The 11187-nt window shown below is 37.5% G+C and overlaps 1 protein-coding gene across 1 annotated transcript; it reads left to right on the top strand.

Moving 5' to 3' along the window:
* On the top strand, positions 1–9374 carry pknox1.1 (pbx/knotted 1 homeobox 1.1). Its single transcript, XM_058391536.1, has 11 exons — positions 1–139; positions 2988–3085; positions 3965–4071; positions 4406–4577; positions 5588–5758; positions 6238–6316; positions 6923–7020; positions 7131–7262; positions 7351–7427; positions 7649–7812; positions 8058–9374. Exons 2-11 carry the CDS (start codon positions 3035–3037, stop codon positions 8246–8248), a joined length of 1242 nt encoding a protein of 413 aa, XP_058247519.1. The 5' UTR covers positions 1–139; positions 2988–3034; the 3' UTR covers positions 8249–9374.
* The last annotated feature ends 1813 nt before the right edge of the window (positions 9375–11187 follow it).

The following is an 11187-nucleotide window of genomic DNA, read 5'->3' as shown; positions in this document are numbered from 1 at the left end:
AATAGCCGTCGGTTGCCGCCCACCTCATGAATATTCACATCTAAGTCGTCTTGCGTGCGTCTACGCGATGACGCAAGGCGGCCACAGTGGATCCCGATTGCTGCAGCCGCTTGTCAGTGTGATGAAGATTGGCACTCAGGTAAGCTGTCACTCAAAACTCTGCTTTTTCCTCTTACCTATCAATCAAAACAATGCGTGCAACACGCTAAAAATGCCTCGGCCTCAGCACTTAAACGGACTTGTGTGTGGGTTTGTGGGAGTTCTTTTAGAGGCTAGTGCGCCGCCCGAAAACCATGTTGAGGAAAGAAAGTCATAAAATATGTGCTTTTTGATGAGAGAGGAGGATTTTATTACAAGAGCGATGACCGAGACTGAGCCAAGGCCCAGCTTTAGCAGCACACACTTCCTCCCTCTGTACAGGGGAACGGAAGTGCGTTTTTTATTTAAAAGCATTATTATTATTATTATTAATATTATTATTATTATTATTATTAGATGTATATCGATTGGTGGATTTACTTACATTTATTTAAAAAAAAAACAATAGAGTCGGAGTTTCTAGTGATGTTATATTTAAAAAACAAACACTCTATTTTGGTTTTTTAATACTTTATAACGTCTTATGTTATGGCCGTTATTACTATATTATATATGTATGATATATCTGTACGCACAGCGTTAATGCATTCATTCATATATACATATATAAGGAGCTGGTTAGCTAACTTGTTAGCATTGTTAGCAAATAGAGTAGCAGCTAGCTAGCTTAACTACATTTCCTTTATTCGGTTGATGGTTTGTTTTGTGTTACATTTTGTCCTACAAGGAACAAATAAAACATCTGGCTAGATACACAGTGTGCTGTTTATTGTGTGTGTGTGAACCTATAAGATGTGAATATTTCAAGATTTATGTGTATTTTTTTTTTAAATAAGTGAGCTAGCGGACCTGTAGGCCAGGGATGTTTATATAGTGCGGTGTAGCGGCTTTATTTACATTTTTTATTTTCTTTACTTCTTATGCATTTTGCTGTAGGAAACTTTTCACCTAACGTAGGCGTGTGCGTTAAAAAGTTAACTTTTAATGTCCCTGAGGGTTTTTTCTTTACGCAAAAAAAAAAAAATTCCTTTTGCTTTGGTTTGTTTTTGCGATACAAAGCTAGCGATGCTAATCTGTCTACCATGCGTCGTAGGAAACTCAGGTTCTCCGCTGCTTTTTAAGTCAGTTTACTAACTATTCTATTAACTATTAACTACGCATCAGCATTAAATCTTTAATGTAACGCGTGCAGACTTGCTCAAAATGGTTTTTAAAACGTTTCCAAACAATACAAGCAATATTATGTTGACACCTATACTGTGCGTGTTGTTAGTTAAACATGACCGCAGATGATGACTTTAAAAGTACTGCAAAACTACCTATCATGATAAATTAATAGTACATAAAACACCACGTGTATTAACTATTAAGGGCATGGCTGTGCCGTGGGTATAAAACTTTATTTCGCCTTCCATTTTAAGGATTTTAGCATACCTTCTTAAGTAAATACTGTGCGTGTTCCTTGGCAGTGATAATCTATCTATCATGAACACAAGCAAAATCTAGTCAACTTCACGTCCTCATTTCTTGATCATGGATTTGGTCTACCTGGACATTTCAGTGTTTTCCCTGCTCTGACACATCTACTTTGACTTGAGAAGGGTCGGTTACCAAAATATTCTCAAGCAAGGACAACTTTGTCAAAATGATGAACACTTTAAATGTGGTGCATTGGGAGAGCAATGGTTGAGATCTTGAACGTCTTGCCAGATGGTTGTGAGCTCAAACCCTTAATCATGACCCTTTTAATCCTCAACCTTAATGCTCATTTGTGTAAATGAGAGAAACTTTGTAAGACGTATGTTTTCTAAATTCTCTAAACGTAGTGTTGCCCTGTCACAGATCCAGATTTAGTCTCTGTGGAGTTTTGCATGTACTTGCCGAAGGTATATTGCCCCAGGTATGTGTGTTTGTGTGCATGGTGCCCTGAGGTGGACTGGCATCCCATCTAGATCCAGGTTGTGTTTTTGCCTCATTCCCAGTGATCCTGGATTGGGTTTAGTATCCAGACCAAGATGGAGTTTAAGATGAATTAATTATACCATAACACACTATATGGTCATGAGATTGTGGACACCTGACCATCACACATATCTGTGCTTTTTGTACATCCCATTCCACACACAGTCCACCCTTACTGTCATAATAACCTCAAATTTTCTACAAAGGCTTTCCACTAGATTGTGGAGCATGTTTGTACAGATTTGTGCTGGTTTAAATACAAGGGCTTGAGTGAGGTCAGGCACTGATTTCAGGTGAAAAGGTGTTCAGAGGAGCAGAGGTCAGGGCACTCAAGGAATTCCACTTCAGCTTTGCCAATCCTGTCATGCTGGATGTTGCAATGAAGGGAAACCTTAGTGCTACAGTATTATATACAATTCTGTGTTGCAAACTTTAAGGCAGAAACACAGAATTGTATTTTTAACCCCCCCCCCAGAAAACAATTTATTTATTTTTTTTAATTGTTATTAAGTTTTACATTATTTATAGACTTGTGTGTGTGATTGTGGTACAATTACATCAAACACAGCAAAATATCAAGCTATTTGCAGTGCTGAGGTCTGAAATAGTCAATGATGAGGACTAGAGGACAGGTAACACATCCTATGCATGGACAAAGATCATTTGAATTCCAAAAGTGGGCTTACAGGGTAGTTGGCTTGTAAGTGCACGCAACAGCAGCTGTGATAATATCATACCGGTGTTGATGCACCCAATAACATCACCATTACCATCTGATTTTCTTTACATTTATGGATGGGGTAGTAAGGGGGGTAACATATGATGTATTACAATATATACCTAACAAGTGATAAATGCTAAAATAGTCATTCAGTGTATAATTGATTTGTAATTAAGATTTACGTTTGTTTGCCATCACCTTTCAGCCTGCCCATATAATGCTTCAGTGTTGGCAGTGGCTACAGTGATCACGATGGCAGGCCAGCCTGTGACAATGCGCAAGTACGAGGAGAGAGTTCAGCAGGTGCGTCCATCACGTTTACACACACGTGCAACATTTACATGAAGACTGCTTATTGTTTGTGCCTTTTTATTTATTCTCAGAGATGTAAAGCACAAAAATTCTGCTTTCATACATAACATAAAAAAACTAGTTTTAATTTATCTTGTTGAAAGTTATATTTACGATAACGTGTAAATGTTAGAAAATATGCAGGTAATAAAACCTGAAAACTTGTACAACCAGGTAATAACTCGCTATTTATTTTGTATATACACAATCTGTATCATTTTGTTTAGACAGCACTGTTAAGTGATTGATTCTGATTTTTCAGTAGGTGGTGTTTAATTTTCTGTAACAGTAACTGACAGTAATCACAGGTACTCTATATACCATATTAGTGCACAAGTTATTGTTTCTTTATTAGCCTTATAGTAACTTACACAGGGACATATTAAAAATGTGTATAATTATTGATGTGCTCTAGGTTTCTGTAATATGTTTATGAAACATAATTGGAAGGAATGTGGAAGGAGTCTCCACTGTCAGAGTTTTTTAACTGTCAGAGGTAAAGCTGACACAGTAGGAAGGGCTTTGCTGTTTCTCTGTAACATTTAATTCATTTAAGAGAGTTAACGATGGCAAAATGACAGTTTATAGTTATAGTATGACATGACATTCCTAAAAAAAAAAATCAAATTATCAGCAAATTGCTGTGATATAAGAGGAATACGACACTTTAGAAATAGAATCAGTTCTGATGTGGATGTGTCAGTTCACATCACACCACCCTGTCATTGACCGAGTATTTTCCTGTAGCAGCACAGCTTCAAATGATGTATTCTTCACACATCAAACTATTTTTAGGTCCAGCATTAACAATAACATGTGGTTTACACGCAGGGGATCGAGCAGACAGACGGTGATCCAGACACAGGAATGGGGAGAAACCTCAACAATGCTCTTGCCGAGTCCAATCGCATGGATGCAGATAAAGCTTCCATATACAGGTAATAAGGCATAGCCAGGCATTGTTTTATAACATGCTTAATAAGTATGCCTTACACACACACACTGAACAGAAATGAAGTAAAGAAATCCAAATCCACAGCTCTTAAAGCCTGTTATGAAATCAGTGCTTTGTTTAAGATTAGAATGATATTCAATTCTTCCTATAGCACACATTCACATAACATCTTATGATTGAGTATGACTGTGTAATTGCAGCTTGACCCATATGCTAGAATATCAGCTCCAGTTCAATTTGTTTTCACTTTCATTGTGAATCTAGTCGTTTCATATTTGTTCAGCTTGTCTCATGTGGTGTTTTCTGTGGGCCTGCAGGCATCCGCTCTTTCCTCTCCTCACCCTTCTGTTTGAGAAGTGCGAGCAGTCCACTCAGAGCTCTGACTGTGTCACTTCGGCAAGCTTTGATATCGATATCCAGAATTTTGTACGCAACCAAGAGAAAGACGCCAAGGCTTTCTTCAGCGAAGACACTGAGCTAGACAACCTGGTGAGAATCCCTGTAGTAAAATACATAAATACATTCAAATGCTTACATTCCTGACATGCAACATAATATAAAAATATCTTCATAGAATTATTATAAATATTACAGAAAGTCTGCTTTGTAAAGCACAATCTGAAAGGACCGCAGCCCGGGTTTTAAGATCCCTGCAATATGATTCACCTTCTTTATCAGTAACTACACAGATTACCAGAGTCAACTTTTCTCACTTTTCTGAGATTAATGAAATAAATTGTTAGTACCTCAACAACAATGTAAACATATTCCAGAATTTTCCACTTCTTTCTTTTCCTAATTTTTTTGATTACACTTTACATTAAAGTTCCTTTAACTAACATTATTTGCTGCATTAATTAACATGAATAAACTTTAGCAATATTAATGTTAGGACATTAAAAGGTTGAAGTTTTCTTTTAACAAATGCTGTAATCCAGATGCGCTGACTATTCAATCCAGACTAAAAATAAATCCATATTTATAAAAGTGAACAAAATTACAGTTCAGCATGATCTGAAAATGTCTTCTTTAGTCAAACCTTAGCTTGAAATGTTGGACTTAAGATCAACGTCAGTTCTGAATTTTGCTGATGTTAATTAAATTGGAAGTATTGGAATGAAATTGGAAGGATGAATTTTTTCTCATTGGTGGAATGAACTGATTAGTCTGATTTAATTATTTGGATTACTTATTATTACACCGAAAATGTAAATAATAAGTCTTACTTATGTTGTTAATCTGACTTCTGGGGTATTAAATTCATAGTTTCATCATGTGATCAATATACCATCATAATATCATCAATATTGTAAGCTATGTAAGCTGTGTTCCAATACTACATGTATCATAAAAAAACATCCAGCAATGTATATCAGATTTGCACCCAGTATTACTCGTACAAAAGATATCAGAGCCTTGGCAGCCGTGATGCTGTGCAAATCCGAGAAACTGTGACGATGTTCGAACACCGCTGTAACACCTTGTGCTTGTGTGATCAGATGGTGAAGGCCATTCAGGTTCTCAGGATTCACCTGCTGGAGCTGGAGAAGGTCAGCGATCTGTGTAAAGACTTCTGTAGCAGATACATCTCCTGCCTGAGGAGCAAGATGAACAGCGAGACGCTGCTGAGTGGAGAGACAGATGGCCCCTACTCTCCCCTGCATGCTCAGGTAAGCTTGTAGTAGTTGTGTTCTCATTTATAAATGCCACTAAAAACCTTAAACCTTTTCTATCACTAACCCAGTATCGAAGGATCTGGTGTTGCCCTTTTATGTGGGGGTTGAAGGAAATGATGCTAACAGGAGCAAGTGTTTTTCGTGGCTTGGGTTTTCAGCAGTGTTTATGGGGTATAACTAATGTTTCTAACAGAAAGCTTGCAGAAATACTTTTATTTTTTGATCATGCTGAATTCTATCTATCTGTCTGTCTGTCTGTCTGTCTGTCTGTCTGTCTCTCTCTCTCTCTCTCTCTCTCTCTCTGTCTTTCTTTTTGTATCTGTCTCCTCCTGTATATGCATGCATGTGTGTGTATGTGTGTGTTTGGTCATGCACTATATTTGGCAAAATATTTGCCAGTCCTTGATCCTAGACCTTCTTTTCTTACTATTGATCTTAGTGTTGGTCTTTTGTTTATTTTTATTTTAAAACAGGATACCCAGGGCACTGTGGTTCCTGTCTCACCTATGCAACAAGGTGTATCAGCAGTCAGTCAGTCTCAAATGGCTTCAGGTGCCCTTTCTTAGAGAGTTCTTTTACCATTACACACACATATACTGTTTATATACACACACACACACACACACACACACACTGTTTACACACATCAAACACATACTTGCACCACAAATATATGAAACTGACACAAATATCATGCTTATACAAATAAAGGCCGGGTCGGTAAATGGGGAAAGAGACATATATGCTTTACATTAGTGAGTCTCACTTTGTACTGAAGTTATCTAGATGTGAAGTTTAACCTCACTATTTTGTCACTATTTTATTAATTAAATTAATTTACTTGTCCTGAATGACAAAAACTGATTAGTGTATTCATTATTTGCTGAACACTGATTCCTCCAGAAAAACATCACACAAAAGACAAAACTAGAGTGCAGAACTACTAAACTGCTACCTAACTATCTCACACACATACACACAAAAGTCATAACATGTACACGTGTACACAGATATACTCATAGATTGTATTTTACATCTCCTATGGAGTTACTGTAAAAAGTAGTTTCTATCTTAAAAATGAATTGATAAAGAACTTATTCTGTCCTTGGATTGTTTTCCTCTGTTGTTTATTTTTGGTTTGGTTTGTGGGCCCTCCAGGTGGTGCAGTGTACCAGCCGGTCACATTAGTCACACCCCAAGGCCATGTCATGGCTCAGGCCATCTCACCGAGCAAGATACACATCCAGAACTCCCAGGTGTGGACCTCACATAAGTACACAGCATACACAGATTGCTTCAAAGCAGTCACACATACACACAGCATTAATCAAATCAACACACTGACCTGCTGTGCTTTTTCTCCAAGCATTTACAGCTGCAGATGAATCAGGATTTTGGATTCTTCACTAATGAAGACAGTTCTTCTAAAAACAAGCGTGGCGTCCTCCCCAAACAGGCCACCAACGTCATGCGCTCATGGCTCTTCCAGCACATTGCGGTGAGTTCGTCAGTCAGACGCTAATGTTAATACTGTTAATATTATTCAAGCTGTTGTCTTACAGCTGTTATTTTCTTGTTATCCACAGCACCCATATCCTACTGAAGATGAGAAGAAACAGATTGCTCATCAAACCAATCTCACTCTGCTACAGGTCAACAACTGGTATGTTACACCGTCCCTCTGGACACTCACTGTTGGTTTTATTTCTCTGTATGTCACCTGTGAATAGATTTATAGCAAAAGATCAGATATAGAGACATAAAAACTCTCCAAAATAATACATTCTCAAAAATATATCCAGTACACCATGTCTGTATGGTTTTTATTTTTATGCTTTTTGCTTTGTTGTTCGATTCAAAACCACCTCTGCCTCTCTGCTAAAGGTTCATTAATGCACGGAGGCGGATCCTCCAGCCGATGTTAGACGCCAGCTCCACAGAGATGCCCAAAACCAAGAAGAAGACTCCACAGACCCGTCCTCTACAGCGCTTCTGGCCTGATTCAATCGCTTCCTCTATGTCCCAGCAACAGTTCACCATGGACGACGGTACAGGCTGTGAATAAAATCACATTTCAGCAACCATAACAGAATAGAAATCCATGTTTGGGAGCAGTCTGAATTTTTAGGATTCACAATGAAGCTTTTAATGTTCACTATAAAATTAGGAAAAAATATATTAGTGCTCTGCAGCGAGTATTTTGTAGAAATTATGTAAGCTTTATGTATCCTGTTTTAACCACACACACTTTAATGTAATGTAATGTGATGACTGTCTTCTCTGTGTTTTTTAGTTAACATAGTTACAGTTGGGATGAGCATGGATGGCTACGAAACCCTCTCCTCAGATGGAGCTACGCTCGCCATGCAGCAAGTCATGATGGGTAATCACAGCGAGGAGGAAACAGATGACAGTGAGGATGAGAATGATACACATCTGTCTTCAGCTAACATGACTGATCTGGGTCTGAATACCAGTAACTGACTGACTGACACTCTCACTCTCTCTCTCTCTCTCTCTCTCTCTCTCTCTCTCTCTCTTTCATAACTCACACACACACGCACACACACAAAAGGCTTGACATGGAGATGTCTTTGGCAAATCTGATACTCTTGCACTACTAAGAGGATCTCAGAAATACCCCTTAAAGTACTGTACACACACGCACACGGTTGACAGAGAGCATTACATACAGGTGTGCTAATTTATGAGATGTTTTTAATGCTTAGACGTTTAAGTGAGTGCACTTTTTTTATGATAAAATCCAAAACAGCAAAAAAAAAAAAAAGGAAACAGAATGTCCCCAAGTTTTTAAAACTCTTGTTATTTAGAATTTGTTACACAATTTGCATTCTATGATAACTCCTCTGGATGCCAATTTTTTTTTTTTTTTTTTTTGCAAGTGCTTGTGATGGTGTGATTGTGATTTTTTCCCCCTCTGCATGCTGGTGTTTCTCTGCTGTCCTCATTCTCTCTCACAACCACGTCACGAGAGCAAAAAATGAGAGATGCTTATTTTTATATATTAAGAGCAAAATGTTTATTTCTTTTTTTTTTCTTGGTTTGTTTTATGTTTTATAATATTTATGTACAAAAAAAAAAAAAACATGCTAGTTAGTTGCCCAGTTTTCAGGGCTTTGTAACATTTTATAAGAAAACAAAAAAAACCAAAACAAAACAGAATTTTAAACTTTTTGCATACATACGTTAGCTCCAAAACTATGCCTTACATTGTTCTTTTGTAAAATGAACTGAAGCACATGCCTTGTTGAGTAACTGATGAGTGGCTCCCTCTCTTTCCGCTGCGTTAGCTGTAAAGGTGGGAAATCATATTATACTCAGTAAAAGTAGTTAGTATCAAGCCTCAAGCTACAATTAATGTGTGGTTTTCAATTTTGCTGCACTGTACATTTTTTTTCACTCTGTGTAAACGTCATGTCTGCTAATTAATCATCAGTATGCTGAGTGAACGAGAAATATGCAGAGCACGCAATCCCCTGGAATGACGTAGAGAGCTGCTGATCTAGATCTCATGGGTTTACAGATGAATTTATAAAACTGTCTCAAAATGTTACTTATAAGCATTAAAAACATTAGTGTGTTCAACAAATCTGTGTTGCTTGCTTTTTATTATGAAACACAGTCATAACGGATCTATCTATCTATCTATCTATCTATCTATCTATCTGTCTGTCCTCCCATCTATCTATCTATCTATCTATCTATCTATCTATCTATCTATCTATCTATCTATCTTTCTTTTACTCTTACACTTAAATCTATCTATCTATCTATCTATCTATCTATCTATCTATCTATCTGTCTGTCTGTCTGTCTGTCTGTCTGTCTGTCTGTCTGTCTGTCTGTCTGTCTATCTATCTATCTATCTATCTATCTGTCTGTCTGTCTGTCTATCCAGCCATCTATCTGCTTAAGATGAGCTATTGGTCGTAAGGCTCTAGGTTCAAATCCCACCATTGCCAGGCTGCTACTCCTGGGCCCTTCAGTCAAGGCCTTTATCCCATAACTGAATGAGGCAAATGGCATAAATTTAAATGTGTGCACTGATACTGGGCTTAAAGTACGAGGAAAGAGTTGTGGAAAACTTAAAATGAGGCAGAAACCGAGAGTCTGTTAGATCTTGTGCAAGTCTCACAAGTCATTGTATAACTTGAAGAGCAGCAGTATGGAGATGGGTGTGTAACGCTAGTTTCTGAAGATATTAATAAGATTCTAATACATGCTTACTCAAGGCCTTTGCATTGCTATAGTTCTACTGTTGAACCTGGAGAGCAAATGTGAACAATGCACATTTTATTATTTTTAAGACTTCTAGCATTTCTTATAATAACAATTGGTACCATGTGTTCCTGGATTATAAATGTCTGGAGTTTTAAAAATAGAAAAAAGGCAAAGGCGAGGAGGGTTGGGGACCTTGCTCAGGGGCCCAACAGAGGCAGCAAACCAGGGCCTTAAACACTTGAGCTACCAGTTCCCCACAGCGTGCTTGTATTTTTGTAGTAAATAACAGCTTCATGGAATTAAGTAACATGACCTGGACTTTTTAATTTGATGATTTCAGACTCGACTCATCTTAGACTTTGACCACTAATATTTCAGAATTGTAACTCGAAAAGATTTACCCTCCCACACCCCCTTTCTTGGGAAGCAGGGGAAATGTGGTAATGTTTAAATAGAGGAAGACAGAACAGTTTGGAAACCTGCTCTCAAGGATTATCAGCTTTAATTACAAACTCTAAGCTGTGATCATGGAGCTGTTAGTATGACACTCATGGCTGAGGTTGAAGTTTTATTAGAAGTAGTGAAGCTATTCATTTAACAGCATTGGAGTTAAGATGAGCTGAGATAAACATATACTAAACTCATAAGTAAAATAACAGTACTTAGAACATAAATTAACATAAATAATTCAGTAGGGAGTAAACCTTGATGTTGCACGTTGTAGGAAAATAATCAAAGATCCTGTAGTTGATTCATTCACAATATCACAATGTCACATCTCATGGTTTTATTCCTCTTATACCACAGCAATTTGCTAATGCAACGATTTTAATTCCTTATTAATCAACATCATAATTTTTGGCTGTTTATATTTATTTTATTTAATGGTGTTATATAGTGCTTTTAATAATGTCACAAAGCAGCTGTACAAAAATCCTGATATGGATTAATTCCTGTTTTCACCTATGTTATAGCAGATACACTATATTGCCAAAAGTATTCGCTCACCTGCCTTGACTTGCATATGAACTTAAGTGACATCCCATTCCTAATCCATAGGGTTCAATATGACGTTGGTCCACCCTTTGCAGCTATAACAGCTTCAACTCTTCTGGGAAGGCTGTCCACAAGGTTTAGGAGTGTGTTTATGGGAATTTTTGACCATTCTTCCAGAAGCGCAT

This window comes from Hemibagrus wyckioides, linkage group LG06, assembly GCF_019097595.1.
Source record: "Hemibagrus wyckioides isolate EC202008001 linkage group LG06, SWU_Hwy_1.0, whole genome shotgun sequence".
Lineage (NCBI taxonomy): Eukaryota > Metazoa > Chordata > Actinopteri > Siluriformes > Bagridae > Hemibagrus > Hemibagrus wyckioides.
Note: the sequence above shows the minus strand (reverse complement) of the source record. Positions and strands in the feature narration are given on the sequence as shown.

What these genes read in the sequence shown, in the direction of transcription:
- pknox1.1 (XM_058391536.1), top strand. Translation starts at nt 3,035, where the DNA reads ATGGCAGGCCAGCCTGTGACAATGCGCAAGTACGAGGAGAGAGTTCAG. An exon ending in GATAAAGCTTCCATATACAG is followed by an intron (nt 4,072 to 4,405) that starts GTAATAAGGCAT and finishes GTGGGCCTGCAG; the next exon opens with GCATCCGCTCTTTCCTCTCC. An exon ending in ACTCTCCCCTGCATGCTCAG is followed by an intron (nt 5,759 to 6,237) that starts GTAAGCTTGTAG and finishes ATTTTAAAACAG; the next exon opens with GATACCCAGGGCACTGTGGT.